Genomic DNA, 25,622 nt, shown 5'->3' with positions numbered 1-25,622 from the left:
CAGGTGAGGTCCAAAATAAACCGAGAGAAGAATTTCTGCAGATTAACGGCGTTCTTAAATCACGGCTATGAATATTCAAAGAGCAGGGGCAGCATTCCTCCGGCAACTCACCGCTATGAATCCGGAGGTGTTCCTTCAGATGGTGCTTGTATTTGAAGGCCTTGCCACACTCGGTGCATTTGAACTTGCGGTTGCCGGCCGCTTGGTTGAGCAGTTGGTGCTGTGAGGCAGGGAGAAGGAAAAAAAAAAATTATAAATAAAAAATGCATCGTGGGGGTGAGAGTTCAGTAAATAATCACAATTGGTCGGCATGACAACAAGCAACAAGCCAAACTGCTCTTGTTGCCAACGAAGCATCTTGGCTTTCTACTCCCACCTCCGTTGAACGACTACAGGCAGCGGCAGCGATAACAGAGAGAATCACATACCTTTTAATTTCCTGGCTCGTCAGCCAAAGGAGGCATGCCTTTAGAATTTGGCAGCCCAGAAAATAGAATAAATGAAAAGAGTCTTTTTTAGAGCGTTTCTCCTTCATTAGAGCCGCCGATCTGATCTACTTTTCATTAATTTAGGCCTAATCAGTGTGAAAGGTATTCAGAGTCATCTGTGAGCTCGTTCACCCCACATACCTGTATTCACGCCATTTGAATCACACTTTGTACTCTGTCAGAGCAATTTCAAATGTCTTACAGTAATTGGGTCCTTTTTCCTTTTTTAAAAACCTCTTTAATAATCTCAGGATACAGAACAGAGCGTATAGGCGCAGCCTTGATTCGCTGTTCAAAAGGTAAACATCAGTCGCAATCCATCAAAATTTGCAATTCAAACAAGGCCTGTTGTCTAAAAAAAAAAAAAAAAAATCAAAATATAATACCCAGCGACAACAACAACACTGGCTGTGTGAACCTGGCTCATCACTCATGAAACAATTAATTCAAAGTGGGAGTTTAGGACGTTAAACGGTTAGTAAATATATATATATATATAAAAAAGGACACATTTTGTGTGAGCACGCTAGGGGGAAACAAAAAAAACAAAAAAACACAGCGACTCCCTCCTCCTCCCAGTTCAGCCTTGACAAATGCTGGGGTGTGTGCTGACTCTACCCACATTCCTGGGGAGACAGATGGTGGCGCGCAGGACACTGGGAGGACTGGGAGGAATTGTTCAAACAGCCCCAACCTTCAAAGATCAAGCAGGGAGAGTCGGGGGGCCCCGCCAAGCGCCGGAGAGGGACCCCACCGCTCGTATGTTGCTGAGTTGCATAAACAAACAGCAACAGCTGCTTCGGTGCCTCCGCCTCCCCCCCCTCTACCACCATCCCCTTACTTCCCCCTTGAGGACCCCCGCCCGGTAAAGTTTAGTCTCGCCACCACTGCTAATAAGGCACAATCGCTGTGCGCTCTTAATTGTGAATGGCACCGGCAAAATGCTCCGTCTCTCCTTCATGGCTCGTTGTCGGCGCGAACGCCACCACTGCTGGTTGTGGGCGGGGACCCAACTGGATGTTTGCATATGTATAACCTCTAATTAGTCATATTTTGGCTAATTGGTTAAGAGGAGGAGGAGTATTAAGGCTTGTAAACATACGAGACAGAGCAGCGGAGCACATGTTTACCTATCAGGACATTATTCTTTATGTTAATCTGATTGCTCCTGAGTCGGCTGTTAATTGCCACATGTACATTTTTACACGAGGACATGTTCAGTTTGATTTCTTAGAGCGACAGAAAGTCTGACTGCAACCGCAAAAACATCAAACGAGTGAGACATCACCTCCATCTCATCTCGGGGATTACCACTTAAACAATTCAGCTAATTTACAAATCACGATAACCGGCTTTGTGGAGGGACCTGAAGTGCCTGAATAGGAGTCTTTGGCCGTTGACTCAGACTCTGGAGGGGAGCAGCAACAGCATTGTAATATGAGGATTGGGACAGCGGCTCACTCGGCCGGCCCATCTGCTCACGTTTACACCCAGCTGGTAGATCAGGTGAAAGTGCTGGCTGCTGACATCTGATCAAATCAGCCACAGTCTGAGCCTGTCATTCTCGCTTCAGAGAGCACAACACAACACCCACGACCTGAGACTGAACACCGCAAAGCATCAGGGTACATGATATCATCTGTTATTGAAGGTGTTTTTTGTTTTTTTTTTGTAACTCCTGCACGTTAGAAGGGACCTGAATCATCTTTTCTGCTTTTTCGATCACTTTCTGACTGTTTTGAATTCTTTATTTTCACATTTCTGAACCTAAATAGCAGAAAGTTGCTAAAAAGAGCAATCAGTGTGTACATTTTTGAGGTCTTGAGGCCGTTTTTTAAAAACAAATTCCTCATTCATAATCATCCTTCGAAGCACAAATACAGACTTTCAAATTTACTGCTCCAATCTTTCGTTCGCTGAGAAGTTGTAATTATCTCCCAATGTGCAAAAACTCTGAAAGCGTGCAATTTTTTCTCTCTCTCTCTCTCTCCTCATCCGCAATCTATCTCACCCCACATCTTCAACTTGAAGCTGACAAGCGAGTTAAACGCCCGTGACTGCTGGATGTGTTTTCACCTCGCAGGACTTTAAGGTGATTCATGCTAACTGCCAGCAAATTCACATTATATTTCAGGACGTATAGCATATAAATCGCTTGAGAAAATTCAAGTATACACAGATGTTTATGCAGTGCATGAAATTAGAAGCGGTGTGTGCGAGCGGGGCGGTAGGGGAGGGAGGAGGAGGAGGAGGAGGGTGGGGCTTTGATGGAGTGCTACGACTGCAGGCTGCACCAGAAGAACATTAAAGGCCAGGAGTGAAGTGAAGTTAAGGAGCTGATAAAAATTTCCAAATTGGAAATTCACACAATCATTCGATCGTGAACACGAGACTGGAAAATCATATCAGGGAGGGCCATCAAAAAACCATTTAGGGCCTCAATTAAAGTTATTACCATTAAAGGATCTGCATCTTCAAAATGCCATGAAAAATTAATAATGATTGCCAATCAGAAAAAATGATCTCTCTTCTCCGAGGGATCAGAGCACATTAGAAATGAGATAGGGGACAGAGAGGGAGGAAAAACAGATAGAGAAGGGAAGGAAGCGAGAGCAAGAAGAAAAATTAAAATCCCTCTAACCTGATCCCTCGCAGGCTTGTGTGTGGCCATATGCCGGTCAAGCTGAGTGCGGTAAGCAAACGTGTAGTTGCACAGGGGGCAGGCGAAGTTCTCCTCGTTCTTCTCATGGCGGTACTTGATGTGCTCCTTCAGCGATGTCAAACGCTTGTAGCCCCGGTCGCAGTAGGGGCAGGTCAACAGTTGGGCGAAGGCATCTGGCGTTCCAGGTGGCAGGTCTGCACGGGAGACAGCGGGGTGGAGGAGGAGGGGGAGGGGAGGAGGAAGGGGAAGGGAAAGCGGGCCAAAAGGTCAGCGAATCAATGGCAGCTAACGGGCGGGCTGCCCAGGAGTGGTATGGGAGTTATCTCTGCAATCTGCTCCACATGAGAGCCACAGTGTCAGGCTGGCATCCGCTGCACTACGACCTCCTCCCGACTCCTCACACACACACACACACACTTGTACTGTTTTACACTCCTTGACACTGTAACAGACACAGGACACTGTATGTACAGGAACACGTATATATAAAATCATAACCTGGCAAACTCGCTGACCCGCACGCACACATTTAATTCCCTCATACCTCCTTAATTGCTATAAACAGCCCTCACTTTTTAATGCCATCATGTCTGCAGCATGAATCATGAGCTCATTGCAATTCAACCCCCCCCCCCTCCCCTGTTTTTCCCCCTCCGGGGAGCTTCAGAGGTGCACTATCTGATTTCAAGCCCCTGCCCAGCTGTTGCTTAAGACTGTAGGTAAACACCAAGGCATCCGGTGAATCTGTGGGACCAACAGCTGCCCGGTCGTGTCAGCGAGAAGAGCTGCTGCTCTGTCCAGACTCCCTTCCTTTCTCTTTTTTTAACCTCTGCTGGTACGAGGGAGGTTAGCTGAGCAAGCATGCTTCCCTGCTGCAGCAGTCGTGCCACAAGGTTTGACGGAAATGAGAGCTCGAGTAATGTTCTGAGCGCTTTAAAGCAAAACTGTGCAACTCATCAGAGAGGAAATAACACAATTTTACTGTTGGAAATTAGAAGTTTAATTAATAAGTCATAAAATTTGACACTTTTGAAGTCTGGAGTGATTTAGCTAGTGGCTTATGAATCAGTTTGCTGAATTTTCTACTTATTTTGGTGTCACTTTAATCTTAGGTTCAGTTTTTAGCCTAAACCTTTGGTCTCAGCAGCAAGTTTAGCATGTTTAGTGCCTTGTTCTTGGGCATCTCAACACCTCCCCATCATCTTTGAGAGGATCCATACCATTCTCCTCTGGACCGGTGGCCTCTGGCGTGCCCAAGCGGGACAGCTCCTCTGGCGCTTCTGGGTAGATGATGGCGGTGTCGCCCCGCTGGAGGTACTCGGCGATGCTCACCACGTGACTGTCGCCGTCGTCCAGCTTCCGCTTGGCAAAGAAGTCCTCAAACTCTGAAGTGCAATCGACGCTCTTGACTGAAGGAGAGGAAGAGAGAGGGAGAGGAAGAGGCATGGTGAAGGAGGAGACCAACAGAGAAAGAGGGGGAGGAATAAATTGGATTCATTTCTTCCCCTGAGAAATGTCTTACAGGAGGATATTGGGAACATCTTGGTGGAAATGCGATGAGGACAGCCACCCTAAAACATTACAGCCGTGCTTTGGGGAGAATACATCTAAATTACTGGGTTTGCTTGTCACGCCATGCCGGCTAAAATAAGAATTGTAACTTAATCCGGCCAAAAGTCAGCGATAAACGCGCTACCATGAGCTGCTGTGGAGCAACGTGTAAGAAAGACTTCACTGAGTGAATTTGCTCATGACATAAAATCTGATTTTCAGTTTAGGACTGTGAAATTAAAAAAAAAGGGAGACACACTCGTACACGTACACATGCATACATACACAAGCCCGGCTTAATCAGCAACAGAGCCACGTTTCTTTGTATCGACTTTCACATATAAGGTCAATCAAGAGACTGTGGCTTTTGTTGATTCTGTGTTGAACAGATTACCGGGGCCAAACCACAAACCAGCTCGCACACACACACACACACACACACACACACACACACACAAAGAAAGAAATAAAAAAGAAGAGAGAGGAAAAAAAATAAAAAAGAAAGAGAGACATGCTTTGCCATAGCTGAGCAGAATGTATCTTAAGCCAGCCAAAGTGCTGAGGCCACACAATGCGTTTTCTCAAATTATTTCCCAGTCCCTTCTCTTCAGGGAAACTCTTAAGCTGCAGCGTGGAGATAGCTGCCTCCAAAAACAAACCGGAGCTAAAAGAAATCAGCAGCCTTCATTAGTCAAGGGGATGGCCGACTTTCAAAACACACGTACACACACTCATACACATTCACACACGCCGTTTACAACCTGAAGAAATTCTAGTTTGGCTACGTCGAACCGAAAAGGCGAGTGACGTCTCATCAGACTTCATCCACCCTGTTAATTAGGCTTTTAGCCTGTGAGCCAAGGTGAGGGTTTAAAGAGCGATTTGTCCGGCCGTGATGACTTTGCGGTCCAATTTGCGAAAGGTCAAGGTAGTAGATGTTCAGTTGTCAAAAATGGCACCGAAATGTCATCGGTGCCAATGGATCACTTTTGATAAGCGTGATGGAATAATATACAGCGTTCTCATTAGATGCTTCTTTGAAGGAGCTAATTGTGAGTGTTGTGATAATGGGGTGTTTTAAGGACTGACCAGGGTGCGGCTTGGTGCAGTCACTGTCTGGACCTGAACCTAAAACCCTTCAGGGTGTTTTACTTTCAGCCTACCAAGCTTCTCCATCACTCAGCGGATTAAAATAAGAACTTATTCATGTTTCATCGCTCTGGATGAAAAATATAAATATAAAATGTTTCTTCGGGGAGAAATGAGCAAGTTTCCTTCGAGTGAAGGAGGAAATCACCTGGATCAAAGTGTGCTTTGGCACCGGGACGTGATCAAACTGCTCATGGCTTTAAACGAAATCACATGTGATCTAGTGGCGGTGGAGCTTCCACAGTGGTGCCACAGTATTGTTTCCAAAAACTCCTTTAAGCAGTCAAAATGGAAAACATTTGCTGTGCTCGGGTTTTCAGAACAGAACAGAGAGAGAAAAGAAGAAGTGAAGAAGAAAACACCACGAGCAGCAGAAAGTAAGCGTAATTAAAGCTGAAGGGAGGGTTTTGAGGCAGGGCTGCGTGGCGTTCTGTGGGGTGCGTTTGGTTTACCATAACAGCATCGAGGGCCAATTGTCCGGGTGGCCAGGATGATATCATGGAAGGGAGGGGTGTGTGGCTGCAAATCAGTTTGGGCGGCTTAATGAAATATGGCAGGTAGGGTTCGGTTCCACCAGGAGTCGGCAACGGGACACAAACACACACTAAGACTCGGCTAACCAGGCAGGCTGGAAATGGCCAACGTGTAATCAAAGGTTCTAAAAATTAGAAACACTTTAAACATACAGGGATTTGTCTGAGTCAACAGGACGAGATCTCCCCTTTAATTAAAGCTCACAGTTTGCGGATGTAATTGTTTTGTTGTTGTTATTTTGGAGAGGTGGTTGCCAACTTGAGGCCGCAAGATAAATCTAATCAGGGGATGATTAATAGGACGAGAACACAGCGAGACTGTATTTGTGCTGCATGAACTCTGGTGAAACCCACCTGCAAAAGGACCCTAACATTATATTATATATATAAATTTAAAGACCATCCATTGTGTAACAGCAGCAATCCCTGAAGGAAAAATCATTCTTGGATCGGTTGTGGCCTTAAGCAACCTGTGGTGAGAGGTTGCCAGGAGACGTTTCTTCATTGTAAGGAGGTCATGAGTCAAAACTATTGGGACAGACTGTTTTATAGCATGCTGCAATGTAGGTAACAGGGACAAACAGTCACAGCACAGTGTAAGGAAAAACATCTTTAGTCAACTCACCTGTACCGTTTCCAACTGCCTGCAGAGTGGCGTCAGGCCCCAAGGTGTCGAAATCATCTTTTATTTCATCTGCACAGAAACAGAAAAGAAGGAGAAGAAGAAGAAGAAGGAGAAGGAGAAAAGAGACGGAGGGTGAGTACCTCAATGCACCATCCAAACCAACAAATGCTAACAATGAGGCCTTTAAGAAGAAGAAGGTATGGAGAAAGCAATAAAGGCACCGCTGTGCATCGCAGCGCGGCGCGGGCTTTGTTCGGCATGCTTAATGAATGCTATCATCCGGGCCAGACAGTGACTTATTTACCTTTAACATGACAACAAGCGGCGGGGGAGGCGAAGAAAGCTTCAATCGCCAAACAGAGCGATTAAATACAACACGGAGCACATCCACCTGAGCAATCATAGAGCTCCAGCCAACACGCAGGCTGAGCTTATTACTCCCTGGCTGTGACGCTGCTGCAATCCTCTGCATGCAGGATCACGCTTGTTTTATCACATGTCATTTGGTGGATGCTTTTATCCCAAGCTGCTTGGAGTATTTCTTTTTTTTTTTTTTTTTGGCTGTTGTTTTTGATTTGCCAACAACCTCTAGCAGAGAGTTAGTGCCTGCCGACTATCTAAAAAAAAAAAATACAGCCCTTAACCACAAATAAAGAGTTTTTAGTTTGCACAAACATTTCTCATGGGCAGGAATAACCTCATTGGTTGAGGTAAACCTCAGGTGGGTGGAGACAAAGAATTAATGTGTTCTTGGTAAAGTATGGACAACATTTAAACCGGGAGGCAGCTATTCTTTCAAAGCGTGACACTTGAGGGAAAATCTTTTAAAATCAACAAATCAATACTTGGAGTTTTACGTCAACCAATCAGGGTGAAACCCTGAACGATTTGAATAACTAACCCCGTCCAGGAGTTCAAGCAGAGCAGGTTCTTACTGCCCATCAGGATAATGGCACAGACGGGCAGATATTGTCCTGGCACAGGTGAGGCGACTGTAAATAACCGGTGGATTGACAGGCTCGTAAACAAACCCCCTTCTGACAAATTAATCCCCCCACGGTCGACGGGAGGACACTGACTGGACAATCAGCTTAAGGAGTCCCCGGTCCCTCCTTCCTGCCTCGTCGGTAAAAATTAAATCAAGGTGCTTCCGAGAACACACAGGGGCTTTGTGTTTTTTTTTTTGCCGAACAAAAAAACTGCATTGTGTGTCTTACACGCATCTGTTCTTGCTCTGCTGCTCCTGCAAGGACGTTTACAAGTGTTGCATTGTGAAGATTTCTTTTTCTTTTTTTTGTCCACACAGCAGGATCTGATGTATCTGACTCTCCCTTGGCTATTAAACCAGGATGAGCGCCTACATTAGAGAAACCTGGCGGAGATATTACAGGAAAGGTGGTGGGTGTATTGTCGGTAATAATGTGAATCCTGGTTGCATTACACTACACAAAAAGCTAGGAGCAATTTTTATTTTTAGTTGAAAACAATGGGCTTAATAGTTGTGGAATGCTTTGTAAAGGCAGGGTTTTCTTGAAATTAAAGATTTGGCTTCTGCGGTGAAATGATAAATACGCCTGTCAATGGCTTCAGAGAATAATGACAGACTCACTCTGGATGGGTATGTCCTAGTTTAACTTTCCCCTTGCTAGGATTTTTTCTTCCCTCTTCTTTTTTTTTTTCCTGTACATTTGATTGCATGTCTGCCAAACAGCATCGAAACCACAGTCGCTGTATGAGAAAATAAATGGGTTTTAAACAACATAAATTAAGCTATGACAAGACAAAACAGATAAAAAAAAAACAAAAAAAAACCTTCCACCACAGATTAAAATATACCCACAAGGATCAGATATCAGCGCGTATGAAAGCCTCCCCCCCTTTCGCTCTGAACACGGTCAAAACTCCCTCACATTTCTGTGTCCTCGTAGGCACTGTGTTTGCTTTGGGTAATCAAATTTGGCCGCATACTTTTGGTCTGACGCAAGGGGGATGACCGATGGGATTTACTGGCCCTCCGCTCTCCCCTATTTACCTTGGAAAAGTTTTGTTATCTGTGGTCTGAAGGGAGGGACGGCTGCTTCCAGTAGGAGGTAGGCTAATACCACAAACACCTCACTGCTACGGCCTCTGGCACACATACGTGCATAAAACCATGCCAGTCCTGAGCTACATTCAAATGGGACAAAGTGTCATTGTGGTTACCCGGGGCGCCTGCTTGTTATATAGTAAGAAAACATCGCCGCTGCTCCCTTTGCACACACATTTAATAAGACATGACCAATTTCATTGCTTTATCTGCTCTGAGGATCTGAAGGTTTCACCTCGTACAAACAAGGAAGGGAGAGAAAAAAAAAGATCTGATTTCTTTTAGTCATTTGTGCCACAAATATGTGCCTATTTTTGGTAGTAGAAAACATTTTTTTGTGTGCATGGAACTGTCCACTAACTCCTGGAAAAGTGTGTTTTGTCAGTAGTAAATCAGAGAAGACCTGAGGCGGTAAGGTACACACCTCCTTGAAGAGCGATGTCGGGGTTTGAGAGCCGACTCTGGACTCAGGAGGAGTCCAGAATACCTTGGCCTGACCATAATTCCACCTATTTTCATAGCAGCTCAGATGCTGTTTATTTTGAAAACATTCCTATTTTTATGGCCGGTCACCGCAGTCGCTTTAAAGTTCTGCCTTTGTGCACTTCGCCTCATTTATCCTGAACCCGTCGACAATAGCTTCAGAGCCCCAGACACAAAACAAGATGGGATTAAAGCAGGTTTTTAAAAGCTGATGCTACCTCTGATATTTTTGGACTCACGTTGTCAATAGCAGATATTTTGTGTCAACGTTCCATCTTTTCATAACGTGGGCGTTCTCCAGCCAAAGAATACAGTGTTTTCCACTGAATTTTATTCTTGGCAGGGTGGGAAAGCATCTGAAACACTGCACTTACTGAAAAACACGGGAAACTCCTGGACGCACGAGGTGTTTAAACGACAAATTAATAACTCCAAAACTTGATAAATGTGCAAAGAAAACAAGAACCACTGTTTTTATCAAAAACAGAAGGCCCTGCGTTTGGGCGAAAAAAAAAATGTCACAAAACAGCGTTTCAGACAATGTGTCTCGAGGCTGGAGCGAAGAAGAAGAAAGAAAGAAAGAAAAAATCCCAGCAGAGAAAAAGTGAGATTTTCTACAGCGTGTTAAGTCAGAAATCCTCCTGACACCCCGGAGAAGAGTTTTAAAAGGGCAAAGGGAGAACGCAGGTGATTTATTTGAAAATGTCTGTCAGTGATAATGATGTCATGCTTTCCAGCACATCGCGTCCAGCCTCACTGTGGGATGAAGGAATGTCAAGGACAACGCCAGACACAAGACTCTGATTGTGCCCTGGAATCAGAAGAGGCTCGGCGATAAACTTTTTTTTTTTTTCGCTTTCTTTCTTTACATGCGTCTCAGAGAATCATCTCGGCTGTGTTTTCTCTGCGGCTGAAGATCATTCTCAAGCATCGCGACACGTGAAATGAGTCCTCTGAGTCCTGTTTTCTTCTCCCCCCACCAAACATCTCGAGACCTTACAACCGCTTACATCCACTCGCACATCGGAGACCTGTGTAAAAACTCTGATAGGGGAGTGACGACCGAATCAGTCCGAGTAGGAAAAGGGTGGTGGTGGTGGAGGTGGAGGGGGGCGGTGTTAACTTATCTCAGGCCTAAGTTATGTGCTGAGGTATCACTGTAGACACTTAGGCACCGAGGAAGAGAAAAAAAAAAAAAACAGGCTGGGAAACACAGCACCCGCAAGATTGGGAAAGAGACTCCCAAACGCTCTAATGAACTTGACTTGCTCTCTGAAATATGTCAGACACTTTATCACACAAGAAGCATATTATCTGGGAATTGCAACATAGTTGAATTACAGACATTATGGCACCGCAGGTCTTTATCAAATAAACAATTACCGTATGCAACGACAGCTTGTTTATCCTTTATCTTGATTTATTTACCAAAGTGTCTTTTCTTTCTCCCCCCCCTCCTCGCTCCCCTTAAGGAGCCAATATGAACTGTTATTTAGGAGACACGAATGTTGATACCCACTTTTTTTTCCACCCCTAATAAATGTGCAATTTTCCCCCATATTAAAATTTAAGACTGCTGAATGTTCCTCCGTTTTTCGGCACCGTGCACAGCTAGTTCATTAGCAGAAATGAATAGCGAAGCCCAGCTCATTTAAATTGGCTGTCTTACATGACTTCTCGCCATACTCTGTTCCTGTCACATGCTTCCAAGAATCATTGACTCTTATTATACATGTAAATGGCTATCATAAAAATAAAAATTTCATTTAAGATTGTTAATGACTTTTTGCAGCAGTCTGGCTTCCTTTAATGATTATACCCTGCCCCCTAATTAAAAGTATTTATCTTTCAAGCATCCGTGACTGGGGGCCCCCGCAATCGGAGTTGCTCAACAAAAGACGATAAGTCAGTCAAGTTTGGGAAGGCATCACCTGCCTGGGATTAAGCGGCATGCTGGGGAGGAGGTGTTACACGGCATCAGTCACTGTTGGAGGTTGTTGAAATAGCATAAACACAGATACTGTCTGAGTAAAAGTAACCTTGCATGCTTTGTATCATACCAAACCACATTCCCACCTCCCTGTGATTTTTGTTTCATTTTCTACATCTCGCAGGCTTTCTTTCTCTCTTTATACATTGCTGTAAATATTTTTCTGTTGTTTGGCTCAGAGCGGGACTTTTCTCTAAGCGTGAACCAAATGCTCTCCGTCGCTCACAAAGAAACTGTTTATCATGTCTGTCTGCTGAGGGAGCATCGCTGGGGCTTCACCGTCAGACCTGGCTCAAGCAGTGTTTGCCAGACGCTTCGTGGGATTTGTTTAAGTCTACTCGGGCACCAGATGGGTGGGGTTTATGGCATAAGACAATACTACAAGTGGCAGGATGTGCACACATTCACTAGAAAGTATCTGAAAGTCAGCTTAGTGGTAGGTTTTTTGATTGACAGCTCACCTGAACCCCACACATCTGGTGAAGCAGATCGAACAAAGGCTGTTTTTTTATGTATTTCCTGAGAAATAAGGTTATTTAAGATGCGTAAGATCATTATTTTTTCTTCTCATCATGATACCTTACTCTTTAATTTTGTGCTTTTTGCCCAAAAGTGCGGGTCACGTTTCTCAGATATCAACATTCTGGAACAAATCTGGACGACAGATTGCAGATTTGGTTTCACAAACATTTCACAGAGGCAAAAATATTCGGACTGGTTAAGAACCTCGTTGGGCAGAGCCACAACTCTCAAAAACTAACACTGAAACCCAAATTTAGAAAGCCAGCTTATAGCCAACTTATAGTTTGGAAATCTGTTCTTCTTTATCGCTTCCCACTGAGGTTCACCTCAACCAGTGGATTAAGCCCTGAGACACTCACCAGTACCGTCGACCGAAGCACTCAGCATGTCGTTGTCGGGCCAGATGTGCTCCACGCCGCTGTCCCGCATCTCGTCGTCCTCCTCCTCCTTGGTCAGCAGGCTGTGGCTCTCGGCCCGTGGCGAGGCCTCGGGGTTGGTGAGGCTGGCTGGGCTGCCCGTGCCGTTGATCAGGGGGTCTTCCTCGGACACTGGCAGCTTGTCCTCCTCCTCGGTCTCTGAGCCCGTCTCCACCACATTCTCGTAGTTCAGAGCTGTGACAGAGAGAGAGGGAGAGACAAAGCCTGGTCAGTACTGACAGAGATAAATAATGTGGTGTACATGTTATATATGACTGAGGGATGGGGTGGAGTTGGTTTAACAGCTGTTTTAGCGTAGCAATAATCCTTATGATCAACTATTGATTACAACAGGCAGCTTGAAATGTTATTGATGAAGGAATGTAGGCGTAGAGTGTCAGCTAAGTGATCAGACTCTGAACAGAAACGACGGCGGGATCAGAAAAGGGATTCCAACTTGTTTTGGAAATTGAGGTTTATTCCCAGATTAAAAAGGTCATCCCACATCACTGCTCGGTCCAAGGCGTAGGCAGGTTTTTTTTCTTCTTCTTTTTTTTTTTTTTTTTTTGGGTTACACCCCAATTACAGCATCCGCGACTGGAATCTGTGACTGAACCGCAGCGGTGGGCAGACAGCTGTCGAGGAGATGCGAGCCAAAATAGCCACTAATTTTCAGTCCTGCTCACATGCCTCGGATGCCAACGAGCTGCACCTTTCAGGACGGCTCTGCGCCGGAGCATACCCGTCACGTTTGAGATGCTCCGCATAGCACATACAATGTTACAAATGTTGTTGCTGTGCATACAAAAGGCTTAACCTATAGTAATTTAGATTATTCATCACCCTCGGATATCCTCACATTTGCATTGCCAGTGAACCGTGAACATAAATATAAATGTTTTCAAACATGAAAATATAGAGACACGGCAGAGCCTTGAGGATACACATTCAGGGAGGTACGCTGACGTACATACCATGCACACACACACCCTAACACACACACACACACACACAAAACTCCAGAGCAGCATCAGCAGGGCCCGCCCGGTTCCACAACACTCAAGTCCCAGACATATGCCTGCTTTTCCTAAAATAGACGGCCTGTAAATAAGGGCTGTGAACTCAATCAAAGGTGGCTCACGTGCAAATTAGTCACCACCATCGGCAGGTTCTCAGCGCGCGCTCGCCGCAGAGTAAATCACGGCAGAAAAGGACATCAGAAGACTTACTGGAGGAGTGCAGATGGAGCGCGAGGCGAGCCAGAAGCATGGCATCACATGGGGACACACCTCATTGGCAGCTTGTACAAGAATGTTCTGCGGTAAGAGCCAATCATGGGAGGGCCCCGAGTTTGAGCCGCCATAGTGAAGAGGTGGAGGCTTTTTTTTTTTTAATGTGATCTAGTTGAATTTATGCGTCTGTGTAATAAAAAAAGCTGCGACGAGCTCATAAGTCTTTGGTGAAAAGCAACAGATTTATATCTAATCGCTCTGGGATGGCATGCCATGTTACATTTGTACATAAATAGTGTAAAATATGCAAAACGCCTCACAATGTGACCCTGTAAGGAATCAACAAGCTTAATTACGGCGTTTTATGTGCCATATTTTGCCTACTGAGGCATGAAAAGTGGCCCAGAACTTTCCCAGAATCAAGAGCGCCCGCCAGATGAAGTTCATGCATGACATTTCTGACGACATTATACATATCAAAAGATAAGCCTCCCCACATCTCCTCCTAACACGTCTCCGTACGATTGACTGGTCTGCACTTGCCTTCAGCGAACAACTGCACAACAGGTGCAAATTAAAATGAAAACAGGGCTTTCAAACGTGGGAGGGGAAGGCAGGAGGAGGACGGGGGGGAGGGGGTGGCAGGCGGGCAGGCAGGCAGGCACAAGGGGGGGAAGAGGAGGAGGAGGCGGAGGAGGTGGAGGAGGAGGGTGGGAGTGCGGTGACCTGCCTCGAATACCAATCGACGGAAGAAACAAAACCTTTTCAAGAGGTGTGATCACAAGGGTTTAGGCAAGTTCAGACTCAGTAATGCTCCTTGGAGATGACAAAAAAGGCAACCGAGGCTGGAGACCCACGAGTGGAGAGAGAGACGTTAGGAATTCCTGGGTGGTCCAGATCTACCTTAGTACAATTGATTTTGTGCCTTTTGAAAAGCTATATATTTATTCTGAACGACCGAGCCGTCACCTGTTCAAATGAACGCCCAGGCGATCGCTTGAAAGCGCTTCGTCAAACTTAGCAAACTCTCAACTTCGACGTTCCTTCCAAACAACAGAATGATTTTAGAGTTCACCTCTCCGTGCCCCTTCACCCCTGAGGTTTTGAACCTTTCTCAGCAATGTCCCATCAGCTCTGTGTCCCCCAACTTCCAGAGGAGGAGGAGGGGGCAGCCGCACGGGGCTGGTAGAACAAAAGGCCAAGAGGCTTGGGAAGCTATCAACCCGTCGCTGTGAACCTGATCTCTGGATGCAGATTCAATGACGGCGGAGCAGGGGCCGGCTGAATGAAATTATCTAAGGCTGGACAGGTTTTAAAGGGCCCATTCTTCCCCAATAAAAGGAGCGAGGGAGCTTCTTTTTGTTTAGCAACACATCCACCGCAGCAACGCACACCGTCCTGACTCCCACATTGGGAATGCGCCATTGTGGACCTTCTGCGCCACAAACTTTTCAGGCCGTGATTGAGAATTTAGGTCCTCAAAAGTAAATCCTGGTGAAGCAAAGTGAGGCTTTCGTTTTTTTATTTTTGTCACCCACTTTGAGCCATTTTTTCTGTCTCCTGCTGTTTTTTTCTCGTCTCCCGTGACGTCTTGTACTCAACTTTCTGAACAAATTCAAGCGCGGGGGCGTTGAACTGTCTCTGACAGTAGACGCAATCTTCTCCGAACGTCAGCTGTCTCCTCCGCATTGAACGTATACCTCCAAGAAGGCAAAATGACAGTGGGGTGCTCATCAAGTCAAACGCGTAGTATTAACGTCAAGAAAGCCGCCATTGTTTAGGTGCCACCGCTGACAAGAGCCTCTCCCTCTCCGAGCACGAAGCATCTATTGGTATTGTGTCACGCAACAAAGTAATTCTAACCTACTAATATTTTGCAGGCAGTTATTTCGCCTCCCCACCCCCCCTCCGAACCTCACTCTTAATCAGCCTTTTGTGTTGCTGAGGAGAGAGAAAGACAAAGAAAAGATAATGTTTACTTCTCAAATGCCTCTTCTCTTCTCCCCTTTTCTTACCTTAAGTGTCATCCTCAACAAAGGCAATTACAAACTCTTGCTACCTGTTTGATATTGCTTTCTTTTTTTATTTCTCCCACCATTTAAGGTAAATAAAAGGAGCCTCTTTGACTTGAGTTTTTCAGATAATTAAAATGACAACATGTAACAGCGCAATTCTTGTTTAATACCGGGTTTTAAACTATCTGACATAACCCTTTCACAGGCCTGGCATTATTCTGTCACTCAGGAGGAAAAAGTACGGAGACGAGAGGAATGCTGTATATTGATTAGGATGGCTAGAAGCATCAGCAGTGACAGTCTGAGAGAGAACCAGAGAGCAAGTCTTATTAAAATCTCATCATTTCTTTGATGAAGATAAATAAAGAAGAAGGATAAGAAAAAAAAACAATGGCGCAGGCAATACTTCAGCTGTGACAGTTGTATTCTGCAGATACTGAAGCCAGTGGAATTAATTTAGTGCCGGGAAACAAACTCCAAATCTAAAATGATTATATTTACAAAGCGTCAGGTTTGACAGTGAACAAATGGCTCCAGTGATCAAAAACGCCTTTAATGTCAGAGTCATAATCGACTCCTGCGAAAAAAAAAAACCCCCAGAGATAACTCACTCCGTGCAGGCTTTGGACAACAGTTGTCCGACCACATGCCGCATTCAAAGACGCCCAATGTCACTCGGAGGAATATAGGGGGCCACCGACTTGTGACTTTGATGCTGACCCTGTGATTGTCCCCCCCAAAAAAAACTAAAAAACTTTTGTATGTATGGTATGCAGGCGTGGAAATTCTTTCAAGGTGAGAGAGGCACAAAATAAAATGTCAGAAAATGAGCTTCTCTTTACAATTGTTTCCCGGGTGACGGCCAAACTTGTGAAATATTAAACGTCTGGGTAAACGTGCAGTGTTTTAACCTCTTTAAATTGCAGTATTCTGGTCATATGTGTTGTAAAATTCGCAAGGTTGTAGATTTTTGGCTCCATTACTGAGATATTCAGTAATGCTAGAGGGGGAGGTAAAGGAACAATTGATTTGAATACATTTGAGAGAAACATTTCTCTGATTTGCAACATATTTTACCCACTCCAGCTGCGAAAGCCGAGTTCAGAGGTGCTACACCTGCGCTCTGCCGGTGAAAACCATTTCACAATGCTAACAAGTATAATCACATTTATTTAACGATCCCAAAGTAGTCGTCCAGTGCCCAGAGGAGGCTGCACTAAAAGCCCTTCCTGCTCCAGTCTCAGAGCCAGAGAGAAAGAGAGCTCCTTCTGTTCAGCAGGCCAACGGTGGAGGTGATGGCTGCGGGGTGAATGACTAACACCCACATTCGCGCTCTCACGCTAACCCCGGCTGACTTTTTAGTCGAGTGTCGAGGCTTAGCTCCAGGTGACACGCTCGGCCTCCTACGCCGATAATGAGCCAGGACATTTTCCCTATTGGACGATAACTGCTCACGCTCGCTCCCTGTCTCATGAATGTGAGCCAAGCGGATCACCTGGATGGCTGCGAGGGAGACGGGGAAGCAGGAGTGCTCTGTGAGCCGGTGTGTGTGTGTGTGGGAGGGCATTAAGGTGGAAGCGAGGTCGCTGCCTCGTGGCTACGGCCGGCGGTAGCGGATTCTCGTGATGACCTTTTGTCTGCCATTGTTCCTGTCTGCAACAGTTTAAGCACTTCCCCGGGTAAGTCTTGCTCCTGTCTGATGGAAACCTCACACCACAGTTTGTCCGCACAGTTTCCTCATTTTGACTTTTCTTTTCTTTTGCATGAGTTGGATTGCTTTTTATTTTTCCCCTTTTTGCTTTTTGTAACTTGATATTTTCTTGGATTTGCCTCCAATATAAGGCGCCGGAATTAAAAGAAAACTGACAGATGTTCATCCAAAACACTGCCATCAAGAAGTGCTACCATTTATAACATGCTTGTTAGTAATTGGAGGCATTCACTGAGAGCAATAGGCTTTTTTCCTGAGCCTGACAGCTGAAAACACTAAATTAAACCAGATTTTGAGACTTGCTGTTACCCTCAAGTTAACTGTTTGACCAAACTGATGAATTTTATGGATTATATGTCTTCTATGTTCACAATAATGTACCCTCAGGCCGTGATTTTCCTTCAAACAGGGTACATTAGTGCCGTTCAGAAGCAGACTCAAACCCAAGTCACGGCAGACAAAGGGATAGCAGACATGTTTGGATATTTTGTGCTATCTTGTCTCAGTATAATGGTGCGATCGAGCACAAGGGGCAAATCAGGGCCAAGTCGGTGAAAGGACGGTGGCAGAGGGCAAACAAAAGCTCTGAAAAGAGACAGAGAGAGAGTGAGGGGTGAGGGCCAGGGAGGGGAGGCGGGGGGCGACTTGGGAGAGACGATGAATGGTGAAAACTCAGTGAAGTGTAAACGCAACCTGGGAGTGTATGCGTGTCTGTCTGGGCAGTGTGTGTGTGTGTGTGCATGTGGATCGAGAGGGGGAGGGGTGTCGCTGACAAGTGAAGAGAGTGTGTGTGTGTGTGTGTGTGTGTGTTTGACTGATATGAGTTGTTGAGGACGACACAGTTTTACAACTTAAGAGACGTTTCTGACCCTTTTTAAAGAAGCTTTAAGGAGCATCGACAAGCTGAGAAGTCGGATAATTAACTCTCTAAGTTTAGTAATCAAAACCAACAAGTACACAGTACAAACTGGACTGTTCAAACTAAGTAAGGGAGGAAAAAGCTGTCAAACTGATGACGGAAGTCGTCCAAACATGCAAATTTTGTTGCTAAATGCAGAGAAACTGCTGAAAATCTCCTAAAATAATCTAAGTAATCAACCTTTTTCTCAGAATTTCAACCAAATTATAAAAACTTTAAAAAACAGAATTTAAATCTCCATCTGCAAATTTATTTTTCTTGTTTTACTGCAACAAAATAGATGAATAAAAATCTATATTTGTCTAAATCTAGCGTGAACGTGGAAGTAAAAGTTTCCATCCATAGTTACAACTGTAAATATTAACATGAGAAGTCATACGATCATTTTCTGGAAATTTTCTGAAAAAAACAACAACAGGTCGAGAAACATTTTGCGACAGTTTGGACTTCTGTGGAAACTTCCACCACGTCGCCGCGCATCCGTCAAGTCGCTGCTGGGTTTTTGTCCTGCGAGGAGGAAGGAGACCCCTCGCAGCAGCTCTGACTCTAATTCAATTAAAGTCCCATTTATTTGCCGAGGAGGCCCGAGCAACAGGCTGGGGAGGGAGAGGGAGGCAGAGAAAGCTTCAAGGTTTGCTCAACAGCTCAGAGGTCCCACCTTTGCCGGGTCCTGCATGGATTCACCATCTGTGCCCACCCCCCCTCACCCTCCTCCTCCTCCCCCAGTTCACACATGTTCCTGCCTCCAACAAATGTTCGAAGTAAACCCCCTCTCCCTCCCTTCCTCCTCCTCCTCCTCCTCCTCCTCGTCACACAAGCCAAAGAAGAAGAATAAAAAAGACACACAAAAGCTTCCCCTGGCTGCCCTCAGGACTCCCAGGCCAGGGGAGTGGGAGGGAGAATTCAGAGAAGAAGAACAGAGGAGGGAAATGTTGGTGGGGAAGAGGGGGAGGAACTGTGTGCGGAGAGAGAATATATATTTTTTATCCCAGCTCAGGTGAGCTTCGCCTCCTGATGTTACCCTGACACACGTCAAGCAACGGGAAGAGGGGGGAAAAAAACGGTTAAAATTAGAAAATTTAATTTATTTGATAATTTCCCAGAATAATTAGAGTTAATATGGGTTAATTAATATGCAAATCTCTCAGCAGATGTTCGGCAGCAAGGCTGCGCGCGGCTGAGGAAAAACAGCCCCCTTCTACTTTCTCCTGCCTGGTTTTGGCTGTCAGTTATTGGGCCGTAATTACTGTAACTAACCAAATACACACACACACACACACACACACAGAGAAGAAAAAAAAAAAAAGCTGGGTGAACTGCTTCCAGTTTTGGAGTCGTCGCAGGCAAAGCGGTGCTTCTCACATACATAAGAGAGACCATCGCTAATTTCCCCTCCACTATAAAGGCTCTTTTTATGCTCCGAGCTGAATGAATGCAGCAAATAGTTTAAACTATCTGAAATTTGCGCGGCTTTGTGTAAAATGTGAATTGTAAAAGGAGAAGACGCAGCGGTGGCAGCACCTGCGCGCTAATATCCACGCAGCTAATAACGCAGATGTGTTGGAAATCTGAGGTGCCGTGATAAAAAAAGAAAAAAAAAAAAGGGGGACGGACACGTGTTTACGTGTTTGCAGCTGAATACCAATGCCAGAGAAGTGCATGTACTAACACAGGAGGGACTGAGTCTGAATATTGGAAGTAAAAAAGGAAAAAATCCTAAATAAGATGCTTTTATTGAGATTTTAAAAAAATAAACATGTTGGAATTAAATCAGATTTTTGTTGCTGTTGAACTTTTCGGTCACTTTTTTTTTTAGAGTCTGAGCTTTCACTCATAAATTCCCAAACACAGACTCCCCTCTCATAATTTATAAGTGATCAGTCCTTTTTTTTGGAGCAAAACAGATGAAATGTTCACGTCTGAAACCTTAAGCTGGCTCCTGAATGTGAGAATTTACAGCTTTTTATCGCTTTGACATCGCTGCAAGATGGATTTTTTGTTTTTAAAGAAGCTCTGGGAGGCTACAATCACAATTTTCTGACACATTACAGTCATCAATTAATCATAAAATAACAAAGAGATTCATCGATAGGGAAAATAATCCCGGGTTGCGGCAATAAAATGATGAATTTCTCTCTTCTGGTTTGTATTCTTGTGGGAGGAGGGAAGGGTTACCTTTAATAGAAAGATTTAATTCATGAATTCTTCCCTGGGGAGGGAGAAAAATATAAGAGCCTATCTCAAGGTGCTTGCCAGGGTTCTCCTGTGGTCAGCTCTCTCCAATAATAATGTGTTTCCGATAGCGGTGTGTGTGAGTGTGTGTGTGTGAGTGTGTGTGTGTGTGTGTGTGTGTGTGTGTGCGTGCCAAAAGCTGAGACTGTTATCTAAATCGTTCCTCCTTTCTCTACGGCACAGAGTCTCCCTCTTTCTCTCTCTTCGTTTCCACTCCTCCTCCTCCTGCCCAGTCTCAAAGGGACACGGTGGCTCAATGCCACGAGTCCACGCCCCGGCCTACACACACACACACACACACACACACACACACACACACACACACACACACACACACACCTACATGTAGAACGCAGCAGCAACATGCATTCAGAAGAAACAGCCGTTCAAACACACATGACGAAACGGCATGCGGAACATTTTTATAAATAGACACACACATGTAAAGAGCACACACACACACTCACACACACACACACACACACACACACCCAGGTGGTGGAAACTGCTGACACGGCCTGGTATCAGGTTAGACTTTGAGGTGGAGCGAGGAGGGGGGGGGCAAATTGATAGTCACAGCCTTTTGTTATCAGGTCTGACTGTTTAATACTGGAACCTGGCTTTGAGTGTGTGTGTGTGTGTGTGTTTGTGTGTGTGTGTTTGTGTTGTGAAGGCCCCATGAGAGCCGGTGTGGCCTTGCAGTACTTTGTGTGCAGCGCCACCGTGATAACACATCTGCTTTGGGTTCATCTGTTTATGAATCACTCTTATCTGCCCTGGAAGTGCTACGCCGCTCCTGTGTGTGTGTGTGTGTGTGTAAGTGCGAGTGTGTGTAGGAGTGTGCATCTGTGTTCCTGTGTACCTCAGTGTGTGTGTGTGTGTGTGTTTCTCTGTTGGCTTGTGTCATTGTGAGTATTTACAAGAGAGGAAAACAGGCGGACGAGGAGGGAGGGAAGAGATCGACTTTGATTGAGGATGAAGAGGGAAACAGATCGCAGTGCAGACCTTTTGTTTTTTTACAGTACAGTCAAAATCTAATATTTAAAATATGTTATAAAATATGTTTTTTTATGTAACCAAACATCTCAAATAAAAGTTTTGGATTGTGCGAAGCTACGACAGACTGACTGTTGTAAAAAGTTGTTCGTCTTCGCTCGGCAAACTAAAAGTTTTTAAACACTTTTCGAACCATATCCTGCCAGTGCGACAGTGACACACCCTGAGAGTGAAAACCCTCCAGGACAGCTCTGTCTGACGGCTCAGGTGTTCTGTCGCCTTCCTCCTGCACCTACGAGGAAAACTCTTTCCCCTTTTTTTCGCAGCACAGAGAAGCAAAAAATCCAGCAATTCTTCATCCCTGACGGCCCCCACGTGCCTCGTTTTAATAAAAAAGAATCTATAAAAATAAATTACTTGCACTAAGTATATGCAAATTCAAATGTAAGCAATCATTGCAAAATTAATTTTGCCAGAACTGATTAAAAGCTTTAATAAATCTATATACAGTATTGCGCCAATCTGATATTGTAAATTTATTACGCTCCCTGTAAGATTAATTAGAAAGCTACGGTAACATATTGCACTGCCAGGCCAGATTACTGTACTTTTTTGTTAATAACAGTTAAGCAGAACCTGAGCTGTAATTACCGGCTAACAGAGGCTTTTGATGCTGATTTCCTACACCGGGAGGAGAGAGAGTGAGACCCAGCTGCGAGAAAGAAACAAAGATACATCTATTTTGGAGAAGAAGGAGGAAAAAAAAAAAGAATTAATCACTGCTTCAAGTTCATCTTTCATCCCGCTTGGAAGATTTCATTTCTGGAAGTGAGGACATGAATTAAGAAATCTCCACTTCTTCCTCTTGCAGCTGCTGTAGACACACACCACAGAGGTCACAGGACTCTTTCACCTTTTCGTCTCAGACGCCAAAAAACTGCCGAGCGCGCCCGCCAGATAGCGGCGGAAAAAAAAAAAGACAACCGGTTTGATCTGGCCAAGGTTGTTTTGCATTCCTGTCCGCAGCGACGGGGCCATGGCCGCGTTTATCTCGGCAAAACAGCACCTGAGAGCTAAAACAAGCGCTCCTCACCGGCCTCAAGAGCAAGACGGGAGAGTTTTGTGCGAGTCTGTGAATATTCCGAATGTAATGTCAGGTTGTCACGACCGCTTGTGTGTTTGTCTCTAACGTAAGAGTAGTAAAAGTCTTGACGATGACGAGGAAAAACAGGGGAGAGTGAGACCTCTCGCTGTCATAAAACTCTGCCAGTCACCAGCTGTTTAAAGGTCGATCAGTGTGTGTCAATGTGTGTGTGTTCAGGGGGAATAGAAGAGGGACGGAGGGGGTGGGAAGTCAAGCAGGGACCTCAGATGGACTAAAGAGATCAGACAGGATGAACCGGGGGTGTGGGGGGTCCAGGTGAGGGGCCACAGGAGGGTGAGGAGACAGGGGAGGAGGGATGAGGAGGGCTGAGTCCTCTCTTTCCTCTCTGGTCCGAGCCAATCTGGGGGCCCGGGGCTTCATTCACATGGTAATGAGAGTGTAAAATCACATCTGTTACCCCCACCAACACACACACACACCACACACACACACACACACACACACACACACACACACACACACACACAGAACAGATCTTTGTCACCTGAATAGCATCCCCACCAGGTATCAAACAAGCACCAGGAAATGGGGGAGTGTGTGTGTGAGTGTGTGAGTGTGTGCCTTGTCCCCAGCAGGCAACCGGCAAACTGGGCTCTCCAATCAGTAAATGACACACACACACACACACACACACACTGGAGAGGTGGCCTGGGCCCTCGCAGAGAGGGAGAGCCCTCTGGAGAAAGGAGACTCTCTCTGACACTGTTACCAAGTTCCCAATTAGCTACAAGCCAGCCAGAGGGGGAGGAAGTGGCGGGTGTAGGGAGGAGGAAGGAGGGGTGGAGTCTGGACAGACAGGGGGCATAGATTATTGCCACGGCAAAGACCCCGAGTGTCCAAAACATCTTCTGGAAGCCATTTTTCCCACATTGGACATGATTTGGCTACAGATTTCTTTTGGGTTGTAAAGAGTGAGGGAGGCACTGGTCGGTCAGCTCACACTGATATTTATTATAGTGGGTGTATATAGTAAATAATGGTGATATAATGTTCATCAGTGCTGCGAGCTGTGACGAGAACGTGTATTTCACGGATGGGAATCGATTCCAGTTCACATTCGTGGCCTCACTGTGATCGCCGACTCGGCGCTGAAAGATTTCGCACACCTTCCTATTTACCACAACATCTGCGTGTGTGTCTTAGACAGCGCCAGCGGCAAGGTACGCCAGGTGTAAGACAGCAGCGAGATGACACAACTTAACCTCTCTCTCGATCTCGGTAAACGGCACAAACAGGCAGCGCTGCAGTCGGGAGGCCCCAGAGCCCATGACTTATACATGACGTGGGTGGGAGTAAACAGGAGCAGACTGAGGCATTTTGTTTCCTCTTTTCTCTCTTGCCAGCTGCATTTCTTTTTCTTTTTTTTTTCATGTTGTACCTGTCTTTCTTATCTAGCTGCAGGAGGGCGAAAACTACACTTTTAATTACATGGTGGGAGTTGAGGGTGGAAGCAGGAGGGGGGGGGTGTGGATACCTAGGGCTCTTTCACATTCAGCGCTACACCTTAATAAGAAAGCTAAGACCTGAACTGGAAAGTTCAGCCATGTTTGCAGGTGTAACACTTCATTTAATCCATTCACTGGATCGCTTTAAATATTATATTTCACGTTTTAGACGCATAACTGATGTGAACAATGTGTAAGCGGATGTTAATTACCTTAATATATATATAAGAATAGTAATAATAAGGGCGGCTAGGTGTGAAAGATAATGAGGACGTATCTGAATGTTTAATAATAGACGATCAGAGAAATTACATGGAATAAAAAGAGAATAAACACCTCAGTCTACCAGTCACACTTGACCTTTTTGATTTATTATTTGGACATAATGTACTTTGTAGTAATTTGTCACAGCCGCATTGCAATACAGCTCGTCAAGCTATAAGATAATTAGCCCGAATGCACGCAGAGGAAAGTAAAAAGAAAAGGTGACTTGTCGATGAAATTCAGCGTAGATGGCGTACTCTCAGTCATACGTGTGTGTGTGAGTGTGTGTGTGTGTGTGTATGCGGCTTACATAATTGAGTGGCTCCATTGGCATGACGTGAATGGCTGCAACACAGGCGCACACACACACACACACACACACACATTCAAACACTCCATATACTGTAAGTAAAAAGGAAATTTTGATCTAAGGCTTCTTTCCCCCCACCTACCCCTTGGGCTCTGCCTCCCCGTGTTTCTGTCAATCCTCTCCTTTTTTTTGATCAGTGGCTTGAAAGAGTCGAGCATGTGTGAGTGCTCAGGTACCTGGGGTATGCCGAGGTGCTAATTAGCTCGGCAGGATAATTGATGTGTAGATTACACCGTTGAACAAATGCTCCGACTTGTTTGTTCTTCGCACTTCTCAGCCTCGGCGCGGGGAGGAGAGAGAAACCGCAGCACCTCCCACCCCCCCCTTTTTACCTCAGCCCTAATGAACAATTTACCTGGCTTGTAAAGGAGGTGGTTAAGCCTGCCAAGGCAGAGGGAAAACAAAGAGTGGGTTGCGCTGGAGTTCATTTCCCACAGGTGGAACTACTGTCTCCTGTGCTTCAAGACCTGCCTCTATTCCCTGGTGTTAGCAAGGCTGGCTGTGGAAGAAGAGTATGTGTGTATACGCTTTGCCAAAGCCTGAAGGAGAGGATGGCGAGCATACATAATTCCAAAAGGGAAACAATTTAAAAAATGAAAGAGCATGCCATTAAGAGCGCCGGTAGGCTCCCATTGTTCTGCCCCCCTCCTATAATGCTATTTCCTCCATCTTTTGTCTTTGGGACGCTATTATTAGCCGAGCGCACACGCGAATAACCTCCCCCTCCCGCCCGCGTCCGTTCAATAGGGTTTGAATTTGCTCATTAAC

General features: G+C 45.3%; 1 protein-coding gene across 1 annotated transcript in view; it reads right to left on the bottom strand.

Moving 5' to 3' along the window:
* Positions 1-25,622, bottom strand: part of zeb2b (zinc finger E-box binding homeobox 2b) — a 111,184-nt gene that overhangs the window by 8,258 nt on the left and 77,304 nt on the right. Inside the window, 5 exon segments of the mRNA XM_027291511.1 lie at positions 112-220; positions 3,130-3,344; positions 4,371-4,559; positions 7,009-7,077; positions 12,449-12,700. Of these exon segments, the coding sequence (XP_027147312.1) occupies positions 112-220; positions 3,130-3,344; positions 4,371-4,559; positions 7,009-7,077; positions 12,449-12,700 (834 nt within the window).

Source organism: Larimichthys crocea, chromosome XIX (assembly GCF_000972845.2).
Source record: "Larimichthys crocea isolate SSNF chromosome XIX, L_crocea_2.0, whole genome shotgun sequence".
Lineage (NCBI taxonomy): Eukaryota > Metazoa > Chordata > Actinopteri > Sciaenidae > Larimichthys > Larimichthys crocea.
Note: the sequence above shows the minus strand (reverse complement) of the source record. Positions and strands in the feature narration are given on the sequence as shown.